The sequence below is a fragment of the Pleurodeles waltl genome, chromosome 12 (assembly GCF_031143425.1).
Source record: "Pleurodeles waltl isolate 20211129_DDA chromosome 12, aPleWal1.hap1.20221129, whole genome shotgun sequence".
Classification (NCBI taxonomy): Eukaryota; Metazoa; Chordata; class Amphibia; order Caudata; family Salamandridae; genus Pleurodeles; species Pleurodeles waltl.
This window is the reverse complement of record NC_090451.1, coordinates 49492204-49514969: the sequence shown is the minus strand read 5'-3', so window position 1 is coordinate 49514969 and position 22766 is coordinate 49492204. Positions and strand designations below refer to the sequence as shown.

Genomic DNA, 22766 nt, shown 5'->3' with positions numbered 1-22766 from the left:
GTTCATGCAATCCTCATTTAACCCCCTGTTCAGCGTGTCACTAGAGCCCCCACCTGGTCCCCCCCCCCCTTATTGGTACCACATTCACTCCCCACCCAGAACAGGAAACCTCCTCCCCCGTTTCCCATATTTACTCTCATTCCTCCACTATGTCTGCGCACCTTCATTAACCATGACCAGCACCCCTTTCCGCCCACACACGCGACTCGAGGCGCCTTCTTAAATATACAAAATATATCTTTTTATTTTTCCAATGAGAAAAAGAACATTGTTATGAAAGAATATTTCATCTTTTAGCAATTTTACAAAAGAGTAACAAAAGTATTGGGAAAGCATACAAATAAACACTGGCCAATGCCATTTCCTTTATTTTGGTATAGCTTTACGGCTCGTTGACCCTTTTATGTGGCCAGTCTGTCTCTACGCTGCCTGCATGTGGCCCTGCTGGAATTACAAAAGCTATATGTAAAACACATGACTCGGCAGGACATCCAAAAAAAAAAAAAAAAAAAAAAAAAAAAAAAAACTCTTTGGGCGCAAAGCTGATACTGGAATGCACATTTGGAAGGATATTGTGGAAACACTTCTAGGATCCCGATTCCACGAAACACATTTTTTTCCTTTCTTCCCCCCCCCCCCCATACAGTTAGGCAAAATGACCATCACTGTACAAAGGTGAAAACACACGGGAACTGCAAGAGCCTTGTAGCACCACTTTTCAAACGTGCAGGTCTTACCCTGAAGACAGTACATTTAAACATATCCACTGCTCCCCTCAAGTATTCATATTGCCCACTGAGTGAGGTTCTTCCTTTCGGTATCAGTTGTTTCATCACATCATTCATACACCATCGTCTAGGTAAACATACATATAAACCACTCACTTTTGATACCAACTAGATTTCGTCCATGACATCGATTTTAACGCTTTACATATGTTTCATCAGAAGCCATCAGCACTGTGGCTGTCAGAAGCATTAGACTGCCACAACTGAGCACAGTTACCCTCTGTTCACTTAGTTTGTAAACTCTTGCCACTTTTTTGCATTATAAAGCGAATGCAGCCTCGCTCTGGTACCAAACAACACAAACAAAATACTGCAGCTCCAACCTGCTGCGGCCGCCCTCATTTGATGACGACCCTCCTCACTAGAAATCAACAGCAGACTTGCAGTCTTTCTTTCACTTTCTAGAGTGCGGGGCAGGGAGCGGGAAAGGAGTGTTCGACAACTGTAGCCAAATGTGTGACAACATGTCCTTTGAGCGCGCAACGTTTGAGGTTTACGCGTTCAGTCACAGTGAACAGGCTTCTGTTTGGCTAGCGGACACACAACTTTGCGTCTGAATTCAACGTAGTCTTTTGACTTTAATATATCACACAAGGGTGTTGAAGAGTTACTCCAACCTCATCTCCTTCCTTTGCGTCGATTCCCAAACTCCGCGCGCCCTTAGGTTAACACCCCTCCATTAATGTCCAAGACTGTACAATGACACTACTTCAACACTGCTTCTTGCGTCAACGCTAGTCTTGTGAAAACATACTCAGCGCATAGCGGTTGGGGTTACCAACCCCCTTGTGAAGTAGCAAGGCTCGGAGGACACCAGGCACCGCCACTAATCCTCGAGTGCCCGGGACCGAATGGCGACTGCCCCACGCGAAACTGGACAACTCAGTTCTCGCCTTGTCCATCGCCGTGGGACGCCGCGCCTGAGCAAAACATTTTCAGTTCCACCAGGGTGGAAAATCCAGAGACTTCACCCAAAGTTGGGTTCTGATTCTAGTTGGACAGCGTCTTGCAGTCGCTCCCTTCAACACGTCATGCAGCGGGGCCTCATGCTGTCCACCGGGTTTGGGTCAACCTGAGAAGTAACAAGAGGAGAAATTGGTTAAAGCTTCTGTTGCAAAGTCATTTCTCAAAATTCAGATCTGAAATCTCCCACGCTCTAGTCTGGTTTGGTGGTGGGACAACTGATGTGCGGCCCATCCCAAGCCCTTATGAAGCACAGGCCCAACCCAGTTACTTCTAAGAGTTTCAACTCTGAGAAGCTACAAGAGGAGGCTGGCAGATTTACACATTTCTGACACACATCTGTTACTCTGGGAACTTTTTTTGTTTGCATTGGCACAGCATCGGTGTCTTTGGCAGGTGTGCCCGCTCGTGCCATTGGCACAGATAACTGTGGTTGGTCAAAGATCCAGATAGGTTAGAGGTTTTAGGTTTAACTCTAAATTAAATTCCCCTTCACTAAGGTCTTTTATGTAGGAAACACAACAAATATTCGGTCAGTTTCAAATAAAAGATAGACCAAGATGAAAATCACCAAATTCAGCTAACGCAGGTGGGCGACTTAAATCTTGATTTTTTTTTCTGCAAAATATGGAATTCGTGACCTCTATGTAGCTCCTACATTTTTACAGCAGGTCATCAAGCCGCTGATACGTTATAAAAGATGTCTAGTTGTGCAGCCGCATTCACTGTCTCGTTTCTGTTGGTTGGCTCGGGCGCCTTCTCCTTCGACCTCTTGCTCAGGTGCTCCTTGTGTGGGTAGTTGTTAGGGATGCTATATTAGCTATGGAGCTGGGAAAGGTGGGTGACCCTTCTGGAACATGCGAAATGGATGTATGTGGTGGTTTTACGTTGTTTGGAGATGATATTGCTGAACAAGTCAATGTCCAGTAAGTTTTAGTACCCTGCTTTGGAGCATTGACCTGTCACAAGCTTTCATGGGGCCTGCTCAAAATGTTTTTACAAAGCCCCACTCTGGCTTTCCACTCTTAAATAAAAATTTAAAAAGTCCTCTGGGAAAGAAAAGGGATATGATGTGTTGCCAGGCAGCGGCGAGGCCCAGTTAGCCGCTTCGACATTTAAAAGAAGACCAGGAATGTTTCATTATCTGCTATATAAAGTAATTTTGTAGCATGGGTGGGGAGCTCAGGGCAAATATCCCCAAATGCCCTCCCTATTTAGAAGTCCGAAGTACAGTGGTTTAATCAATAAAATTGTTTTTAAAGATGGGGGACTTGGGCAAGAGCTCGAAAGTGATTTGCACAGGATCACACGATTTGACCAAGTGGGGAATCGGGCATCAAAACTCAGCTTCCCTGTTTCCACAGCTGGCTCTGTACCCTCTAGAGCAGCAGCAGCTCCTCCTTTATGGCGGAGAAGCGTCATCACGACCACCACCCCCCCTGCAGCTGCAAAACTTTACAAACAAAACCATAATAAACTATGTCTATTATGGTGTTATTGTAAAAGGGGCGGGGCACCAGGCAATGACAGGGACAGAGGGGGAGTGCTCAGCACTCCCTCTCAGTGCGCATGTATGTTTGGCCAGCCGTCTCTGGCCGGCCAAACACACATGCGCACTGAGCTGTCTCCAACTCGGCACGGTGTTACCGGGTTGGAGAGAGCTGGCAGAGGCTCCCACTCTGCCTCGGAGCGCCAAGCCAGGGCGCTCCATCCAATCCTAATGCTGTTCCATGCTCCCAGCAGCATGAAAGCAGCGTTAGGATTGGTCGCAGGGCAGGCCAGGAGCCTGTGCCTGCAGTGAGGAGAGTGGAGTCCCCCCCGTGCTTCCCAGCCATCCCCACAACTGCTCTAGAGCACATTTCTGCCCTTATTGGTCAATTCTTGTCTATTCTTCATGCTTGATGCATGACATTTTGAGCGTGTCACTCACCACAGAGTAAAGCGGTGGTGGGCGGTTCCGGAACTCCTGGATATACGCATAGAATGGACCTTCCAGGAGGCCATTGAAGTCAATGTGGAGCGGTGGGGACAACCTGTGCTCGGAGTCATCATCGGACACAATGGCGGAGTATTCAGGAGGAGCTGGAAATCAAAACAGACCCTAGGTTAGACAAAGCGGTTCACCTTCCACAGAGTGGACACCACACCTCTGCAAGAACAGCATTCCCTACACTGACCAGTAACCGTCTGATGTAGGCCAGGTGGCTCAGGCTTGCCGAAGACTGCTGCTCCTGTAGACAACCCCTACCGTCAGTAAATTTAAATTCTCTCATGGACCAGTTCACTTCCAAAAAAAGAGGAAGATTTCTGGTTTTGGTTTGTTATCATAAAGGAGATACTAATGGACGTGAAGAAAACGTACGGGTAGCTGGAAGTTCTCAATGACATGATATGCCTTGTATTGGCACACGTTGTGTCTTCCAGAAAATTCTGCAGAAAGCATAAATTTTTTGGACTTTGTCATCCAACCTATATCTCGCCAGGTTTCTAGGGCATAAGACTGTCCCCGACTACCCACTTACCCTCAACGCTCATAGCTTTACATTTATCTCCTCACCCTCAACAATCCCAACTGCACCTAGAAGACGGCACTCTTCCATGTTGGCGCTACAAATCCCACGGAGCAGAAAATTCACAGAGCGTCACATTGGATACTTACGCTCAGGCTGCTCCGGGATGGTGAGTCGCAGCCACTCTAGATTGACGCTGTACTGGCTGCTGACACTGGACGTCCGGCTCCCGAAGGGATGCAACGGGATAGTCCCGATGACCAGCGGAAGCTCCAGGAGTAGCTTTGACGTGCCGGGAATGTCGACACACACCTACAACACAAGACAAAGGAGGACTTTGAATAAAGATGACTCTACACACTCAATGAACCATAGCAATATAATCAAATACTCTGCAGAGTAGTAAACCTCAGATCTACCATTTGCACCAAGCAATAGAATTTACTCAGACCATCAGAGTTTTAAGTTAGTTGTGTTCCAACAAACTCTTACTGCACCCTGGCACTATTCTGTGGTTTGCCAAGGGAGTGCACCATTAGATTAATATTGCAGTTGCCTTAAGTAAGGCCACTGGAAAAGTGTGACTTATGGCATTGCTTCATATGGCCACAAGATGGCAATAGATTGTAATAAACAACCTAAAATGCACCCATATTATAACAGGAAATAAACTGCCAAATGGCAAAGTATAATGTTCCCTGAAAGTCTTAAACAAAAAAAAAAAGGTGCCCTAAAGTTGTGTGCATATTTCATAACCCTCATAGCCCAGTTACGCTACGCATTCTGTGAATTCCCATATCAATCTCATCTCTCGATTCCTCCACGTAGTGGGGGCCTCTCACCTTTAAAGTATACTCGACACGGATGATCCGGCACTGCGTAATAGATGGGCCAAGGGGCGGGACCTTCAGTGCTCTTCCGTGCCACGACTCCCTCTTTCCAGCACCCACCGAATCCCCAGCAATGGAGGCCACCACAGTTTTCTTCTGCTTCATGGTTCCCCGTGCGATAAAGGTTTGCGTTTGGATAATGGCTGCCTTGGGTACCACTGCCCGGGACGTAGCGTTATCAATTTCAGCAAATATCGGGATTACTTCACCTGGAGGAGAAATGAAAGCAGTGATGATTCCAGGCCTTCCTGGTGGGGAGTGCCTTTTATAGTGCCTTGAGGACATTCATGTGAAACTGGTGAAGTTTGCAAAGCTGACGCGTTTTGAGGTGTTAGTATGAACGGAGGCTGGCACTAGGGGCTCGATCAGAGCTTGTTGACTGTGTATCCAGTAAACTTAGATTCTAATTATCCCCCCACTCCACCTACTTGTGTGACCCTGGACAATCTGCAGCTTTAATGTACCCCAGTTTTGTTGTCTGCAAAGCTGAGAGCACTGAACACATTTTCCTGACACTAGTAAAAATTAAAAAGAAGAAAAAGTGGAAAACCACTAAAATAAGTTTCATACAATGAGCTAAGAGATTATTTTGGAATTGCCTACCTAATCCCTGACCCAAAGGACAAGGCTGCTCTTTTGTCAAAAGGTTTGAGACACTTATGTCTAAAAGGGAGACCAAGGCAGACATCAGTGCAAACAGTGACGCTCGTCAAGTTACCTGGAGTGTAGCCTTTGCGTTCAATCTTGGCGGTCACCGACACCTGTCCGAGGCTGCAATACCAGGCACGGGCATTCTTCTCCTTCGTACCCGCTTGTGGCGCCTGGAGAGGAGAGCATGGGCATTTAGTTTCACGCCAACTGGCAAAGACTGGATTGAATGAGGTAGGTACATTTACAATACCCTAAATATTCCGTGGCCTATGAAACCGGTTTAGTAGCCATCACTGAGGAATGAGGCTCTAAGCATTGCCAAATTGATTGTGCCCAACTTGATGTGAGCTAGTAGGTACAACAGCCAAGTTTATGAGCATAACATTGTTATAATAAAAACATCAATAAGTCCTGCGCCCTTTAGGAACGAGGATAACGCACTATGTAAGTCTAGTTGTATTTGGGAGGCTGAGAAGATTCTACTATGCGAGGATATGCCCCACCCCCTGCACCTCCCTCAGTGATGATCCACCCAGAGGATACCCCCAGACTCACCAGCAGGGCGGGGGTGTTGATATCAATGGGTTCGATGACGGTGAAGTCTTTTTTGGCCTTCTTGACGGTGGCCCAGGGCCGGTGCAGTTTGGCCTTCACCCAGTATCGCACGCTGCCGTGCTTCCCTTCGAATGACGTCACCAAGGTCCTATGCAGGAAGAAATTGATAAAAAAAATAGACTTATCATGTGGTTCCATAGCCAACCCCAATCGAATACAGATTAAAACTGATGGACTGTTGACTCGGTGCCATCAACTTCCACACACTGTTTTATCTTGGGCATGCCCCCTTATCTCCCAGCGCCTCTGTTCGCTTAGCAGGGCCAGCTTTAGCGCTGGTGGCGCCCTGTGCGACAGTCTTGTTTGCCGCCGCCCCCCTACGCCAAGACCACCTCCTCGGATTCCCTAACTACCACCCGGAAACTGTGCTCCTTATCTCTCCATGGCCCCCCTTTCACCTACATCCATTTTAAATTCCTGGTAAAGGTTGGCTTTAGTACTCCATTCAGCAATCCACTTAAAATGTAGTTCTGTTCTTTGCAGCAGGCGTAGTAACCCTCTGCACTACTTTTTGGAGAGCCAAAGTTGTTGATAGACAAAACTCCCATCTCTCTCCCTAGCAGAAACATTCATCACAAGATGTATCTTGACATTTTAATTGCTTCCTGAAGGTTGGACGCACAAGGAACTTTTCAGCAGGTGCTTTTAAATTGCAAGTTTCTAAGTTATTGCTAAACACAGCGCCACCCTGAGGTCAGCGCCCCCCAATCCAGGTCAGCACCTGGTGCAGCCGCCCCACCCGCACCGCCCTAAAGCCGGCCCTGGTGCTTAGAAACAACACGGTTGTCCGTATTTCACACTATTTTGGACATGAGTGGTGGGGGAAAAAAAAAAAAAAATCTGTATTTCTATATAGATATATTAGGTAATCAGGAAGGGCCCAGCTATTTGTTCCATTGCTGTGGCACCCTGGCACTTTCCTAATCCTGGCATCATTTCATACAGTTCTAAGAGTCCGCCATGTGGGTATTTTGTTGTTTGGTTAAGAGACATGATGAGTGTTTAATTGCTATGCAAGGTGAAAGTGAAAGTGAAAGGAATTTGACCAGGGTAAAGAGTCTTATGTGTATGCCAAAGGACTTATTCGATTATTGGTTGGTTGCCCATTTCTCCCACAATGGAGAGTGATTTTTAGGTGCAGTCAGTTTCAGACTACTCTGGTATTTATATATATATATATATATATATATATATATATATATATATATATAAAAAACCTCTCAATCTGATTGAGGCCGGCCGCCTGGCCTGTAGGCATACCTCTCCTGCCCCCGGACCGGCACCTCCCAAACCCTATCAGACGTAAAGTCTGACTGGTCATTAAATCGAAGTGTCTGCAATGGGCCGATCTCATACATGCCGACAGTTTAGAAGAGGAAAGTGTGAGATTTTTGTTTCCCCCATTGACTTCTATTGAAGCAGAGGCAATTTCAGGCAGGAGAGAACCAAAATAAAGCAGTCTTTTTCCTTCAAAAGCCGGAGCACCTCGCCTGAATCGGGTCTATTGCAGAGAGGTTTTAAGGCGTTGACAAAACGGGCAACTGCCCCAGGGGCTCTCTGGGAAAGGGAACTTTCTCTGTTTATTCTATTTCTCCCCCTCTAACTCCACGTACTTCTGACTTTCTCCACCCATTTTTATCTTATGGATTTTTGGGGTCCTGTGCAAGACATATTTCAACTATTTTTTGTGATCTTGTTAAAGTTTATATCTGTGGTTCCCAACCTTTTGACTTCTGTGGACCCCTACGTGATCATTACTGGAACCCAGGGACCCCCACTGAATCATTATTGGAATTTGGTGACCCCCTAATGAGTCATTTCTGAAAGCAGGGGACCTAATCTATTAATATTTAATTTTCTAAGCAGTCGCGGACCCCCTGAGAAGGCTTTGCGGACACCCCACAGGGGTCCCCTGACCACAGGTTAGGAACCACTGGTGTATATTATATATTTAAAAATTCAGCATCGTTTGCATGCTACCCCAATTTGCAGGGACTGGGTAATAACATTCAAATGTGTTCCGTACAGGGGCCCACAAAATATGTCGTGCACCAGGGCCCCAAAAATCAATAGTATGACACTGGTCTAGTGAGTAGTATGCAACCTGCCTTTGCGTGCTTGATTGGGACACAAGTTAAATTAAAATGAATGAACAGTTGAATCAAGTAATTTAAGGGCGCTCACTCTTCGAGGCACTCCACACTGTACAACAAAGGGACGCTGCCCATGTGTCACATTAATTGCACAAGGCGCCTAGACTTCTTGTACCAGGCACTAGGCGCACGTATGACGCACGTTGATCGCTCACTTACTCTGGCAGCTGGAAGCTGAAGGGGAACTCGTGTTTTCCGGCCTGCAGCACCGTCAGCGCCCCGTTATCTGCAAGAACAAGAAAACAGAGTCAGTCAGGGCGAGGCGTGCACACTGGTTTCTTTACCACTTCCGGTCCCACGGCCGGCTCTGCTGAGCTCAGCTGTCAGTCACCCAACTTCAGGAAGAGGAGGAAATGCGACAGGCCCTTTAAACCCCCTGTCTCTCCTTCTCGCAGGCCCTTTAAGCGCCCTGTCTCTCCTTCTCGCAGGCCCTTTAAACCCCCTGTCTCTCCTTCTCGCAGGCCCTTTAAACCCCCTGTCTCTGCCTTGGCCCTTTAAACGCCCTGTCTCTGCCTTGGCCCTTTAAGCGCCCTGTCTCTCCTTCTCGCAGGCCCTTTAAACCCCCTGTCTCTCCCTTCTCGCAGGCCCTTTAAGCGCCCTGTCTCTCCCTTCTCGCAGGCCCTTTAAGCGCCCTGTCTCTCCCTTCTCGCAGGCCCTTTAAACCCCCTGTCTCTCCCTTCTCGCAGGCCCTTTAAACCCCCTGTCTCTCCCTTCTCGCAGGCCCTTTAAGCCCCCTGTCTCTCCTTCTCGCAGGCCCTTTAAACCCCCTGTCTCTCCTTCTCGCAGGCCCTTTAAACCCCCTGTCTCTCCCTTCTCGCAGGCCCTTTAAACCCCCTGTCTCTCCCTTCTCGCAGGCCCTTTAAACCCCCTGTCTCTCCTTCTCGCAGGCCCTTTAAACCCCCTGTCTCTCCCTTCTCGCAGGCCCTTTAAACCCCCTGTCTCTGCCTTGGCCCTTTAAACGCCCTGTCTCTGCCTTGGCCCTTTAAACCCCCTGTCTCTGCCTTCTCGCAGGCCCTTTAAGCGCCCTGTCTCTCCTTCTCGCAGGCCCTTTAAACCCCCTGTCTCTCCCTTCTCGCAGGCCCTTTAAACCCCCTGTCTCTCCTTCTCACAGGCCCTTTAAACCCCCTGTCTCTGCCTTGGCCCTTTAAACGCCCTGTCTCTCCCTTCTCGCAGGCCCTTTAAACCCCCTGTCTCTGCCTTGGCCCTTTAAGCGCCCTGTCTCTCCCTTCTCGCAGGCCCTTTAAACCCCCTGTCTCTGCCTTCTCGCAGGCCCTTTAAACCCCCTGTCTCTCCTTCTCGCAGGCCCTTTAAACCCCCTGTCTCTCCCTTCTCGCAGGCCCTTTAAACCCCCTGTCTCTCCCTTCTCGCAGGCCCTTTAAACCCCCTGTCTCTCCCTTCTCGCAGGCCCTTTAAACCCCCTGTCTCTGCCTTGGCCCTTTAAACGCCCTGTCTCTGCCTTGGCCCTTTAAACCCCCTGTCTCTGCCTTCTCGCAGGCCCTTTAAGCGCCCTGTCTCTGCCTTCTCGCAGGCCCTTTAAACCCCCTGTCTCTGCCTTCTCGCAGGCCCTTTAAGCGCCCTGTCTCTGCCTTCTCGCAGGCCCTTTAAACCCCCTATCTCTGCCTTCTCGCAGGCCCTTTAAACCCCCTGTCTCTCCTTCTCGCAGGCCCTTTAAACCCCCTGTATCTGCCTTGGCCCTTTAAACGCCCTGTCTCTCCTTCTCACAGGCCCTTTAAACCCCCTGTCTCTCCCTTCTCGCAGGCCCTTTAAACCCCCTGTCTCTGCCTTCTCGCAGGCCCTTTAAACCCCCTGTCTCTCCCTTCTCGCAGGCCCTTTAAACCCCCTGTCTCTGCCTTGGCCCTTTAAGCGCCCTGTCTCTCCCTTCTCGCAGGCCCTTTAAACCCCCTGTCTCTGCCTTCTCGCAGGCCCTTTAAACCCCCTGTCTCTCCTTCTCGCAGGCCCTTTAAACCCCCTGTCTCTCCCTTCTCGCAGGCCCTTTAAACCCCCTGTCTCTCCCTTCTCGCAGGCCCTTTAAACCCCCTGTCTCTCCCTTCTCGCAGGCCCTTTAAACCCCCTGTCTCTGCCTTGGCCCTTTAAACGCCCTGTCTCTGCCTTGGCCCTTTAAACCCCCTGTCTCTGCCTTCTCGCAGGCCCTTTAAGCGCCCTGTCTCTGCCTTCTCGCAGGCCCTTTAAACCCCCTGTCTCTGCCTTCTCGCAGGCCCTTTAAGCGCCCTGTCTCTGCCTTCTCGCAGGCCCTTTAAACCCCCTATCTCTGCCTTCTCGCAGGCCCTTTAAACCCCCTGTCTCTCCTTCTCGCAGGCCCTTTAAACCCCCTGTATCTGCCTTGGCCCTTTAAACGCCCTGTCTCTCCTTCTCACAGGCCCTTTAAACCCCCTGTCTCTCCCTTCTCGCAGGCCCTTTAAACCCCCTGTCTCTGCCTTCTCGCAGGCCCTTTAAACCCCCTGTCTCTGCCTTCTCGCAGGCCCTTTAAACCCCCTGTCTCTCCCTTCTCGCAGGCCCTTTAAACCCCCTGTCTCTGCCTTGGCCCTTTAAACGCCCTGTCTCTGCCTTGGCCCTTTAAACCCCCTGTCTCTGCCTTCTCGCAGGCCCTTTAAGCGCCCTGTCTCTGCCTTCTCGCAGGCCCTTTAAACCCCCTGTCTCTGCCTTCTCGCAGGCCCTTTAAGCGCCCTGTCTCTGCCTTCTCGCAGGCCCTTTAAACCCCCTATCTCTGCCTTCTCGCAGGCCCTTTAAACCCCCTATCTCTGCCTTCTCGCAGGCCCTTTAAACCCCCTGTCTCTCCTTCTCGCAGGCCCTTTAAACCCCCTGTATCTGCCTTGGCCCTTTAAACGCCCTGTCTCTCCTTCTCGCAGGCCCTTTAAACCCCCTGTCTCTCCCTTCTCGCAGGCCCTTTAAGCGCCCTGTCTCTGCCTTCTCGCAGGCCCTTTAAACCCCCTGTCTCTCCTTCTCGCAGGCCCTTTAAGCGCCCTGTCTCTCCCTTCTCGCAGGCCCTTTAAACCCCCTGTCTCTCCCTTCTCGCAGGCCCTTTAAACCCCATGTCTCTGCCTTGGCCCTTTAAACGCCCTGTCTCTCCTTCTCGCAGGCCCTTTAAGCGCCCTGTCTCTCCTTCTCGCAGGCCCTTTAAACCCCCTGTCTCTCCTTCTCGCAGGCCCTTTAAACCCCCTGTCTCTCCTTCTCGCAGGCCCTTTAAGCGCCCTGTCTCTCCCTTCTCGCAGGCCCTTTAAGCGCCCTGTCTCTGCCTTCTCGCAGGCCCTTTAAGCGCCCTGTCTCTCCCTTCTCGCAGGCCCTTTAAGCGCCCTGTCTCTCCCTTCTCGCAGGCCCTTTAAACCCCCTGTCTCTCCTTCTCGCAGGCCCTTTAAACCCCCTGTATCTGCCTTGGCCCTTTAAACCCCCTGTCTCTCCCTTCTCGCAGGCCCTTTAAACCCCCTGTATCTGCCTTGGCCCTTTAAACCCCCTGTCTCTCCCTTCTCGCAGGCCCTTTAAGCGCCCTGTCTCTCCTTCTCGCAGGCCCTTTAAGCGCCCTGTCTCTCCCTTCTCGCAGGCCCTTTAAGCGCCCTGTCTCTCCTTCTCGCAGGCCCTTTAAGCGCCCTGTCTCTCCTTCTCGCAGGCCCTTTAAACCCCCTGTCTCTCCTTCTCGCAGGCCCTTTAAACCCCCTGTCTCTCCCTTCTCGCAGGCCCTTTAAACGCCCTGTCTCTCCTTCTCGCAGGCCCTTTAAGCGCCCTGTCTCTCCCTTCTCGCAGGCCCTTTAAGCGCCCTGTCTCTGCCTTCTCGCAGGCCCTTTAAGCGCCCTGTCTCTCCTTCTCGCAGGCCCTTTAAACCCCCCGTCTCTCCTTCTCGCAGGCCCTTTAAACCCCCCGTCTCTCCTTCTCGCAGGCCCTTTAAACCCCCTGTCTCTCCCTTCTCGCAGGCCCTTTAAACCCCCTGTCTCTCCCTTCTCGCAGGCCCTTTAAACCCCCTGTCTCTGCCTTCTCGCAGGCCCTTTAAGCGCCCTGTCTCTCCTTCTCGCAGGCCCTTTAAGCGCCCTGTCTCTCCTTCTCGCAGGCCCTTTAAGCGCCCTGTCTCTCCTTCTCGCAGGCCCTTTAAACCCCCTGTCTCTCCCTTCTCGCAGGCCCTTTAAACCCCCTGTCTCTCCCTTCTCGCAGGCCCTTTAAACCCCCTGTCTCTCCCTTCTCGCAGGCCCTTTAAACCCCCTGTCTCTCCCTTCTCGCAGGCCCTTTAAACCCCCTGTCTCTCCTTCTCGCAGGCCCTTTAAACCCCCTGTCTCTGCCTTGGCCCTTTAAACCCCCCTGTCTCTCCTTCTCGCAGGCCCTTTAAGCGCCCTGTCTCTGCCTTCTCGCAGGCCCTTTAAGCCCCCTGTCTCTCCTTCTCGCAGGCCCTTTAAGCGCCCTGTCTCTGCCTTCTCGCAGGCCCTTTAAACCCCCTGTCTCTGCCTTGGCCCTTTAAACCCCCCTGTCTCTCCTTCTCGCAGGCCCTTTAAACCCCCTGTCTCTCCTTCTCGCAGGCCCTTTAAGCGCCCTGTCTCTCCTTCTCGCAGGCCCTTTAAACGCCCTGTCTCTGCCTTTTCGCAGGCCCTTTAAGCGCCCTGTCTCTCCTTCTCGCAGGCCCTTTAAGCGCCCTGTCTCTCCTTCTCGCAGGCCCTTTAAGCGCCCTGTCTCTCCTTCTCGCAGGCCCTTTAAACCCCCTGTCTCTGCCTTGGCCCTTTAAACGCCCTGTCTCTGCCTTGGCCCTTTAAACCCCCTGTCTCTCCTTCTTCTCTTTCTCTTCTCCTTCTCTGCCTTCTCGCAGGCCCTTTAAACCCCCTGTCTCTCCCTTCTCGCAGGCCCTTTAAACCCCCTGTCTCTCCCTTCTCGCAGGCCCTTTAAACCCCCTGTCTCTCCTTCTCGCAGGCCCTTTAAACCCCCTGTCTCTGCCTTGGCCCTTTAAACCCCCCTGTCTCTCCTTCTCGCAGGCCCTTTAAGCGCCCTGTCTCTGCCTTCTCGCAGGCCCTTTAAACCCCCTGTCTCTGCCTTCTCGCAGGCCCTTTAAGCGCCCTGTCTCTCCTTCTCGCAGGCCCTTTAAGCGCCCTGTCTCTCCTTCTCGCAGGCCCTTTAAGCGCCCTGTCTCTCCTTCTCGCAGGCCCTTTAAACCCCCTGTCTCTCCCTTCTCGCAGGCCCTTTAAACCCCCTGTCTCTCCCTTCTCGCAGGCCCTTTAAACCCCCTGTCTCTCCCTTCTCGCAGGCCCTTTAAACCCCCTGTCTCTCCCTTCTCGCAGGCCCTTTAAACCCCCTGTCTCTCCTTCTCGCAGGCCCTTTAAACCCCCTGTCTCTGCCTTGGCCCTTTAAACCCCCCTGTCTCTCCTTCTCGCAGGCCCTTTAAGCGCCCTGTCTCTGCCTTCTCGCAGGCCCTTTAAGCCCCCTGTCTCTCCTTCTCGCAGGCCCTTTAAGCGCCCTGTCTCTGCCTTCTCGCAGGCCCTTTAAACCCCCTGTCTCTGCCTTGGCCCTTTAAACCCCCCTGTCTCTCCTTCTCGCAGGCCCTTTAAACCCCCTGTCTCTCCTTCTCGCAGGCCCTTTAAGCGCCCTGTCTCTCCTTCTCGCAGGCCCTTTAAACGCCCTGTCTCTGCCTTTTCGCAGGCCCTTTAAGCGCCCTGTCTCTCCTTCTCGCAGGCCCTTTAAGCGCCCTGTCTCTCCTTCTCGCAGGCCCTTTAAGCGCCCTGTCTCTCCTTCTCGCAGGCCCTTTAAACCCCCTGTCTCTGCCTTGGCCCTTTAAACGCCCTGTCTCTGCCTTGGCCCTTTAAACCCCCTGTCTCTCCTTCTTCTCTTTCTCTTCTCCTTCTCTGCCTTCTCGCAGGCCCTTTAAACCCCCTGTCTCTCCCTTCTCGCAGGCCCTTTAAACCCCCTGTCTCTCCCTTCTCGCAGGCCCTTTAAACCCCCTGTCTCTCCTTCTCGCAGGCCCTTTAAACCCCCTGTCTCTGCCTTGGCCCTTTAAACCCCCCTGTCTCTCCTTCTCGCAGGCCCTTTAAGCGCCCTGTCTCTGCCTTCTCGCAGGCCCTTTAAGCCCCCTGTCTCTCCTTCTCGCAGGCCCTTTAAGCGCCCTGTCTCTGCCTTCTCGCAGGCCCTTTAAACCCCCTGTCTCTGCCTTGGCCCTTTAAACCCCCCTGTCTCTCCTTCTCGCAGGCCCTTTAAACCCCCTGTCTCTCCTTCTCGCAGGCCCTTTAAGCGCCCTGTCTCTCCTTCTCGCAGGCCCTTTAAACGCCCTGTCTCTGCCTTTTCGCAGGCCCTTTAAGCGCCCTGTCTCTCCTTCTCGCAGGCCCTTTAAGCGCCCTGTCTCTCCTTCTCGCAGGCCCTTTAAGCGCCCTGTCTCTCCTTCTCGCAGGCCCTTTAAACCCCCTGTCTCTGCCTTGGCCCTTTAAACGCCCTGTCTCTGCCTTGGCCCTTTAAACCCCCTGTCTCTCCTTCTTCTCTTTCTCTTCTCCTTCTCTGCCTTCTCGCAGGCCCTTTAAACCCCCTGTCTCTCCCTTCTCGCAGGCCCTTTAAACCCCCTATCTCTGCCTTCTCGCAGGCCCTTTAAGCGCCCTGTCTCTCCTTCTTCTCTTTCTCTTCTCCTTCTCTGCCTTCTCGCAGGCCCTTTAAACCCCCTGTCTCTCCTTCTTCTCTTTCTCTTCTCCTTCTCTGCCTTCTCGCAGGCCCTTTAAACCCCCTGTCTCTCCTTCTTCTCTTTCTCTTCTCCTTCTCTGCCTTCTCGCACTGCCGAGGGCTATAATGGTCGTTAAAGGCCCTGAGCCCGAGTTACAGGCCCGAACAGTAGGAGAGGGACCTAGACCACTAGGATAGCCGGGGCTAGAAAGGCCATTAAAACATCCCACACCCTGAAGGTAGGATGTGCTAAACTGAAAATGGTGAAACAGGAAGACAGAACCGCCATTACTGGCCCTGAGCCCCTCCGGTGTCTTTAACGGAGCCCATAAGCATTACAGGCATTTATTTTTTACATTGCTAAAAGAATAGTCTATATCTAAAGGTACAAGCAACAAAAACATTAAAACTTGTTCGGGATCCAAGTTTAGTCTTACTTTCGTCTGCACAAGCTGCATAATTAAAAACACCAAACCGGGCCAACAACTTAAGTAAACAGAGACAGCAAACAGTTTTATTGTCATTTTAATGGCCCGGTCTGCCTGCCGCGGTTCTGGGATCGGCGGCAGCAGCTGCTGGGGTTTTAGGTCTGGCTTAGAGGTCGGTTATTATGCGGAGTGCCTGGTACCTTTGGAGTCGACCAATGGACTAAGCGATATTGATAAACACCTTCGTTTATATAGCACTATATGCCACACCTGTGCTGCTTCTACGCGCTGTGAACTGCAGGTTTACCCATTTTATGGTTTATATTTGATATTGGCCGGTTGACTAGACCCCTTTATGCGGGATGCGTGTACTGAAGGACAAAGCCAGGTGTTTCGTTCTGCTGGGGTGCACAGCTGTCCATTGCTTGGCGTCTGGTGGCTCTCAGGCTTCGAGACACCTTTGCCCATGAAGTTTTGATTCCACTTTAAGAAAGTTCTGAACAAATGTGATTTAAACCAGCTCTGCGGAGAATGTGGGAAAAGCCAGATTTTCGGTCAAACAAGTCCACTTTGGTCAAAGTTTGCCAGGACTAGCAATTAGAGCCACCGACATGTTTCTAAACACTATACTTAACTGGTGTTAGTGCCAGTCTGTAAATGACTCTGCCCCAGCCCTGTCGACGTTCCATTAAACCGTCAGAGACCTCAGATGCCAGCTCGCCAAGTCTCCGTCTCGCTAGAGATGAAGAGAAGCCAGGACCAGGCCACACAAATACCGAACCCCTGATATGACATTTCCCTGCCCACCCCCAGCCCCCACTCTTCTTATGATCCGCCTGGGCGTCTTATGTTCAGGGGGTCTGGTGATCAGGGGTGTCAGCGCCACTTAACGCACCCAAAAATAGCAGCCGGTCACCCAGTGAAGGAACGCAAGGCCACTCACGTGGCACAGCTGCCCCATGCCAAGGCAGGGGGCGTTTGGGGGTTCAGGCGAGGATGGGCAGCGACTCTGGGGAAACAAGCCTCACCAGAGCAGCAGGTGGGAGATGTGACCCTGGGATACATTTTGGCTGTGAAACAACGTGGTAAGGGGCCAGATTCCGGAATTTCCACTTCACCAAACTGTGTGATCTTGGTCAAAAGAGTTTCCTGATCTTGCCAAGTCAAGATCGTTTAAAATCACCACAGTCTCAAATTACTGTGCAAAAAAATCCATGTTTACATCTAAAGAGAGCAGTTCAGTGCCAGCCAGTTTTCTACAGTGAAACAAAAATCAACTAAAACGTGGCTGTCAAATCCAGTGTCAAACAGGGGAGCATGGGTTGGGGTTCAGTGATATATGCCCTCTGCAGAGACCGTGGGTATCCCCGAAATCAACTGTCGACGGTTCATTATTTAACCCAAAAAATGCAAACGCTACCGGTAAGTTTATCTCAGAGTGCCTCAAATGTAAATATGAAAAGATTGCAACAGTGATGTGTGCTGTCCATCAATGCCCAGCCACGCCCACCGCATCCTGTTTATGGCCTCAACCGAGCACCGCACACCAGGCTGTTCCATGTCCAAAACCTCGAGTTTTGGGAGATACAACACACAGGTTCACTGTGACGCATTGGGTTGTATTGTGAATATTGCAGGGACACCTCAAAATCTGAAAACATGGGTTCTAGTGACCTTTAGTGAACTAAAAGTCACCCCCGCCCCCAGCCTAAACATCAAACTCTGTAGTCACCCAAAAAACAGACTTCATCGAACATATTCTGTCAATCAAAGTTCCTCCACTTTTATCGATGGCTTTCCCAGGTGTAGCATGTGCTACAAGTGCCATGACAATGGTGGTTGGCGCTTTACACATGAGAACAAGGTAACATAAACAAGCGGCGCAGCGAAAAACAGACCCCACCCCTGTAGTTTAATAAATACTTTCTTTGTGTCGCAATCTGGATACACTCGAGTGGCTTCCCTGCGCTGTAATCAACTGCTGTCATTAACCATCGACGCATGGGCACCGATTTCATCGACGTTGATATGATGAAAGGCCGAGGGAACCTTAGCTATCCAAGCCGACCAGTAGGTTGTACGGACATCGCTGCAGTGAATTCATGAACCCACTGAGCTAGTCAATGCGCGTTGATTGGAATATAATTACGGCGAAACTGGTCTTTTTAGGTAGCTGCACGGACTCTCAGCACTATCGTGACTCTGCTGCTATAGGTCCCCTTTAGTCTCCATCCCCTTCCCCCCAAAGGCAGGAACCCCTCTTATTACCATAATAAAACACTGCGATTTCAGCTTCCCAGCTGTCTAAAGCAGAATGAACGAATAAGTGAATACCCTCTTGTAGCGCCGTGATGTGAACCGAATCACTTCTAGGCACCTCCTAGTTGAAGGAAAATGGACTGCACACTGCTTCCCTTTTAAACGAATACAGTCTGCAGGTGGATGAACAAGCAACGTGGGCATCATAGCGCTACAAACTGAATCGCTTGTAAGTGGTTCATGCTTAAAATAAGTAAAATACTCGAGTCGACACCACGATGAAATGATGAATGGACATCAAACTATCACAAAGTGAAACCAATCTATGCACTTCGGATCCCAAAGCGCTTTGTGTACAGAATCCCCTGTCCACCCCCTGCCTGCATGATGAACAGCTGAGTGAGGTAAGGTCAGTCACTTGTTTTGATGCAACACTTCTAGTTTCGCTTTCGCATCCTCTCAAGTGCTTTGTGTAAGAGGCATTATAGCTGCGCAAGTCCCCTTCATCGCACTATGGAACACAATGGCTTCTAGGCGCTAGAGTGGCCGGCGCTCACCTGTCTGGAGCAGGCCCTCCCGGTGCTCCAGGTAGCCCACCTCGTCGCAGTAGTTCTGGGTGTAGGTGGCGCTGGACCCGGCGCTGCGGGACTCGGTCCAGTGGACCCGGGCCAGGCCCTGGGCGTGGAGTTTGATGGACTCCACCTTGGTCTCGGCCACCAGCTCCAGCAGCACCCGGCCGGTCACGGTGTCTCCTCCGCTGAAGACGGGCGGGGAGTCCGGCTCCGGGCAGTCCAGGGCCACAAGGAACCGCTTCACCTTGTCGAAAATCATCCTCTCGGGTGGGAGGGTAAATAGAGGGGGTAAAACCTGTCCTGCCCTGTGTGGGGGTAAAGCCACCGAGAGATGCGCCGATGCTGCTTGAAGACAAACTTCTAAGCGCTTCTTAAACTTTCCTGAGAAGCTGGAGCTGTTTATATGGCAGTGGTGGAGAGGGGGGAACGCTGACAGGAGGGAGGGCGGTGCTAACCTGTGGAGGAGGGGCACCAGGCACAGGCCAGGCCTCTTCCACCAATGGGCTGGAGCTGGGCGTGGCCTCAGGCTGTGGGGGGGTTCCCAGGTTCACCGAGCCCGGGGTATTCCAGGAACCTTTCTGGAATGGGCAGCCTGGAGGACGAAAACAGCTCCGAGTTCTGTAATTCTGCTGTAAAACGTCAGGTGCAGCGCATTAAAACCACATTGTATCCCCAAACCCACTGACGAGGGAGGAAGGCTCCCCTCTAAGAGGAAGACGAATATAGGTGGCCGGTGGGGCTGGGCAGAGTCAGTCACTGCCCAGTGGCCTTTCAACCCCCCACCCCCGCTTGTGACACAGTCCTCATAGCTTGAGGTGGGTGCGAGGGGCGCGTCTGACATCGAACAGCGAGTCCCTCGGCCTGCCACATGGGCTGTAACCATATGGGCAGTACTCCATATACACAGTAACTGTCCAAGTCCCGAGGGGAGGGATGGCAGGAAAGAGCTGGCGAGACTACCCAAGACAGGGGCGCAGAGCAGGGAACCTACTAATACAGATACTGCCCAGCTCAAGGTGCTGAGCAGGGGAGCTTCCAACCTCATATACTGCCCAAGTCAAGGTGCAGAGCTAGGGAGCTTCTAATGACAGATACTGCCCAACTCTGGGGTGCAGACCAGGAGACCTTTCAACCACAGATACTGCCCAACTCAAGGTGCAGAGCAGGGGAGTTTCCAACCACAGATACTGCCCAAGTCAAGGTGCAGAGCAGGAAAGCTTCCAACCATCAATACTGCACAATTCTAGGGTGCAGAGCACGAGGTCTTCCAACCACAGATGCTGCCCAACTCAAGGTGAAGAGCAGGGGAGCTTCCAACCACAGATACTGCCCAACTCTAGGGTGCAGAGCAGGAGATCTTCCAACCACAGATACTGCCCATCTCTATGGTACAGAGCAGGAGATCTTCCAACCACAGATGGTGCCCATCTCTACGGTGCTGAGCAGGGGAGCTTCCAACCGCAGATACTGCCCAACTCAAGACGTAGAGCAGGAGATCTTCCAACCACAGATACTGCCCAACTCAAGGTGCTGAGCAGAAGAGCTTCCAACTACAGACACTGCCCAACTCTAGGGTGCAGAGCAGGAGATCTTCCAACCACAAATACTGCCCATCTCTACGGTGCAGAGCAGGGGAGCTTCCAACCACAGATACTGTCCAACTCGAGGGTGCAGAGCAGGAGATCTTCCAACCACAACTACTGCCCAACTCAAGGTGCTGAGCAGGGGAGCTTCCAACCTCATATACTGCCCAAGTCAAGGTGCAGAGCTAGAGAGCTTCTAATGACAGATACTGCCCAACTCTAGGGTGCAGAGCAGGAGATCTTTCAACCACATATACTGCCCATCTCAAGGTGCTGAGCAGGGGAGTTTCCAACCACAGATACTGCCCAAGTCAAGGTGCAGAGCAGGCGAGCTTCCAACCATCAATACTGCCCAATTCTAGGGTGCAGAGCAGGAGGTCTTCCAACCACAGATGCTTCCCAACTCAAGGTGCAGAGAAGGGGAGCTTCCAGCCACAGATACTGCCCAACTCTAGGGTGCAGAGCAGGAGATCTTCCAACCACAGATACTGCCCAACTCTACGGTGCAGAGCAGGAGATCTTCCAACCACATAAACTGCCCAACTCTAGGGTGCAGAGCAGGAGATCTTCCAACCACAGATGCTGCCCATCTCTACGGTGCAGAGCAGGGGAGCTTCCAACCACAGATACTGCCCAACTCAAGGTGCTGAGCAGGGGAGCTTCCAACCACAGATACTGCCCAACTCAAGGTGTAGAGCAGGAGATCTTCCAACCACAGATACTGCCCAACTCAAGGTGCTGAGCAGGAGAGATTCCAACTACAGACACTGCCCAACTCTACGGTGCAGAGCAGGAGATCTTCCAACCACATAAACTGCCCAACTCTAGGGTGCAGAGCAGGAGATCTTCCAACCACAGATACTGCCCATCTCTACGGTGCAGAGCAGGGGAGCTTCCAACCACAGATACTGTCCAACTCGAGGGTGCAGAGCAGGAGATCTTCCAACCACAGCTACTGCCCAACTCAAGGTGCTGAGCAGGGGAGCTTCCAACCACATATACTGCCCAAGTCAAGGTGAAGAGCAGGGGAGCTTCTAACGACAGATACTGTCCAACTGTAGGATGCAGAACAGGAGATCTTCCAACCACAGATACTGCCTAACTCAAGGTGCTGAGCAGGGGAGCTTCCAACCAAAGATACTACCCAAGTCAAGGTGCAGAGCAGGGGAGCTTCCAACCACAAATACTGACCAACCCAGGGTACAGAGCAGGGGAGCTTCCAACCACAGACTGCCAAACTCAAGGTGCTGAGCAGGGGAGCTTCCAACCACAGATAATGCCCAACTCAAGGTGTAGAGCAGGAGATCTTCCAACCACAGATACTGCCCAACTCAAGGTGTAGAGCAGGAGAGCTTCCAACCAAAGATACTGCTCAACTCAAGGTGCTGAGCAGGGGAGCTTCCAACAACAAATACTACCCAACCCAAGGTGCAGCGCAGGGGAACTTCTACCACAGATACTGCCCAACCCAGGGTACAGAGCAGGGGAGCTTCCAACCACAGACTGCCAAACTACAGGTGCAGAGCAGGAGAGCTTTCAACCAAAGATGCGCCCCACTCAAGGGAGCACAGCATGGGAGCTTCTACAGCAAATACTGCCCAACTCAAGGTGCAGCACAGGGGAACTTCTACCACAGATGGTACCCAACTCAGGGACAAGGGCAGGGGAGCTTCCAACCACAGACACTGCCAACCTACGGGTGCAGAGCAGGAGAGTTTCCATGCACAAACACTGCCCAACTCAAGGGTGCACAGAAGGGGAGCTTCTACAACAAATCCTGCCCAATTCAAGGTGCAGAGCAACAGAGCAACTACCACAGATACAGCTCAACTCAAGGTGCAGAGACGGGGGGGGGCTTCCAACTACAGATGCTGCCCAACTCAAGGGTGCAGAGCAGGGGATCTTCCAACCACTGATACTGCCCAACTCAACCTTGCAGGTCAGGGGAGATTTTGCAACAAATACAGCCCAATTCAAGGCACCTAGCAGCAAAGCTTAAACCACGGATACTGCCCAACTGAAGGTGCAGAGCAGGGAGCTTCCAACCACAGATGCTGCCCAGCTCAATGGCGCAGATAAGGGGAGCTTCTACAGCAATTTCTGCCCAACTCAAGGTGCAGCACAGGGGAGCTTCTAGCACATAAACTGAACAAGTCAAAGGTGCGCACCAGGTGAGCTTCTGCCACGTAAGTTTGAAGGGTATTCCAGACGTGGGTCCTGGGCTCACTGTGCCACCGGATTCAAGCTAGCCTGGCTAATGAGGGGTGGTACCCCAAAATGGGTCCCCGTATGCTTGTTTCCCATCCAGGGAGGACCTGGCCTGGCAGTTCGGGCTGGACTGTTCCAATGGGAAATAGGTTCAAGACTGATTTGTATATGGCTGGGTCCAAATTGGGATGACGTGGCGAGCAAAAAAATAATCAATTTAGGCCCAGATTTGTGACTGGGGTTGAATGTTTGACATTGTTCAGCATTCTGTCCATCATCTGTTCTTTTTACATAAACTGCCCAAGTCAGGAGTGAAGAACAAGCTTCTACCCACAGATACTACCAAAGTCACAGGTATGAAGTAAAGAAGGGCAGGAGAGTTTCTACCCAGAGGAATTGCCCAAGTCAAGAGTACCTAATACAGGAACTGGGACCTCTCAGAGCCCCACAGCCCACTGAGCCTTTCACTGCCCTCCTGGAGCAGAGCTGGGACATTGAAGGATACATGAGGAGACACTT

General features: G+C 51.7%; 1 protein-coding gene across 2 annotated transcripts in view; it reads right to left on the bottom strand.

Annotated features, from left to right (window-relative positions):
- Window positions 1-216: 216 nt before the first annotated feature.
- The window catches only part of LOC138268747 (arrestin domain-containing protein 2-like), an 81995-nt gene continuing 59445 nt past the window's right edge, over window positions 217-22766 (bottom strand). Inside the window, exons 1-8 of one of the 2 annotated variants that reach the window (XM_069218733.1) lie at window positions 18442-18885; window positions 8730-8796; window positions 6358-6505; window positions 5870-5972; window positions 5104-5360; window positions 4411-4573; window positions 3682-3833; window positions 217-1860 (exon numbers count right to left, since the gene is read on the bottom strand). In XM_069218733.1, coding sequence (XP_069074834.1) covers window positions 1810-1860; window positions 3682-3833; window positions 4411-4573; window positions 5104-5360; window positions 5870-5972; window positions 6358-6505; window positions 8730-8796; window positions 18442-18715 — 1215 coding nt within the window. In that variant the 5' untranslated portion in view covers window positions 18716-18885 and the 3' untranslated portion in view covers window positions 217-1809. Of the gene's footprint in view, window positions 1861-3681; window positions 3834-4410; window positions 4574-5103; window positions 5361-5869; window positions 5973-6357; window positions 6506-8729; window positions 8797-18441; window positions 18886-22766 lie in introns of those variants that run through there. The other variant, XM_069218735.1, reaches the window with a different exon arrangement.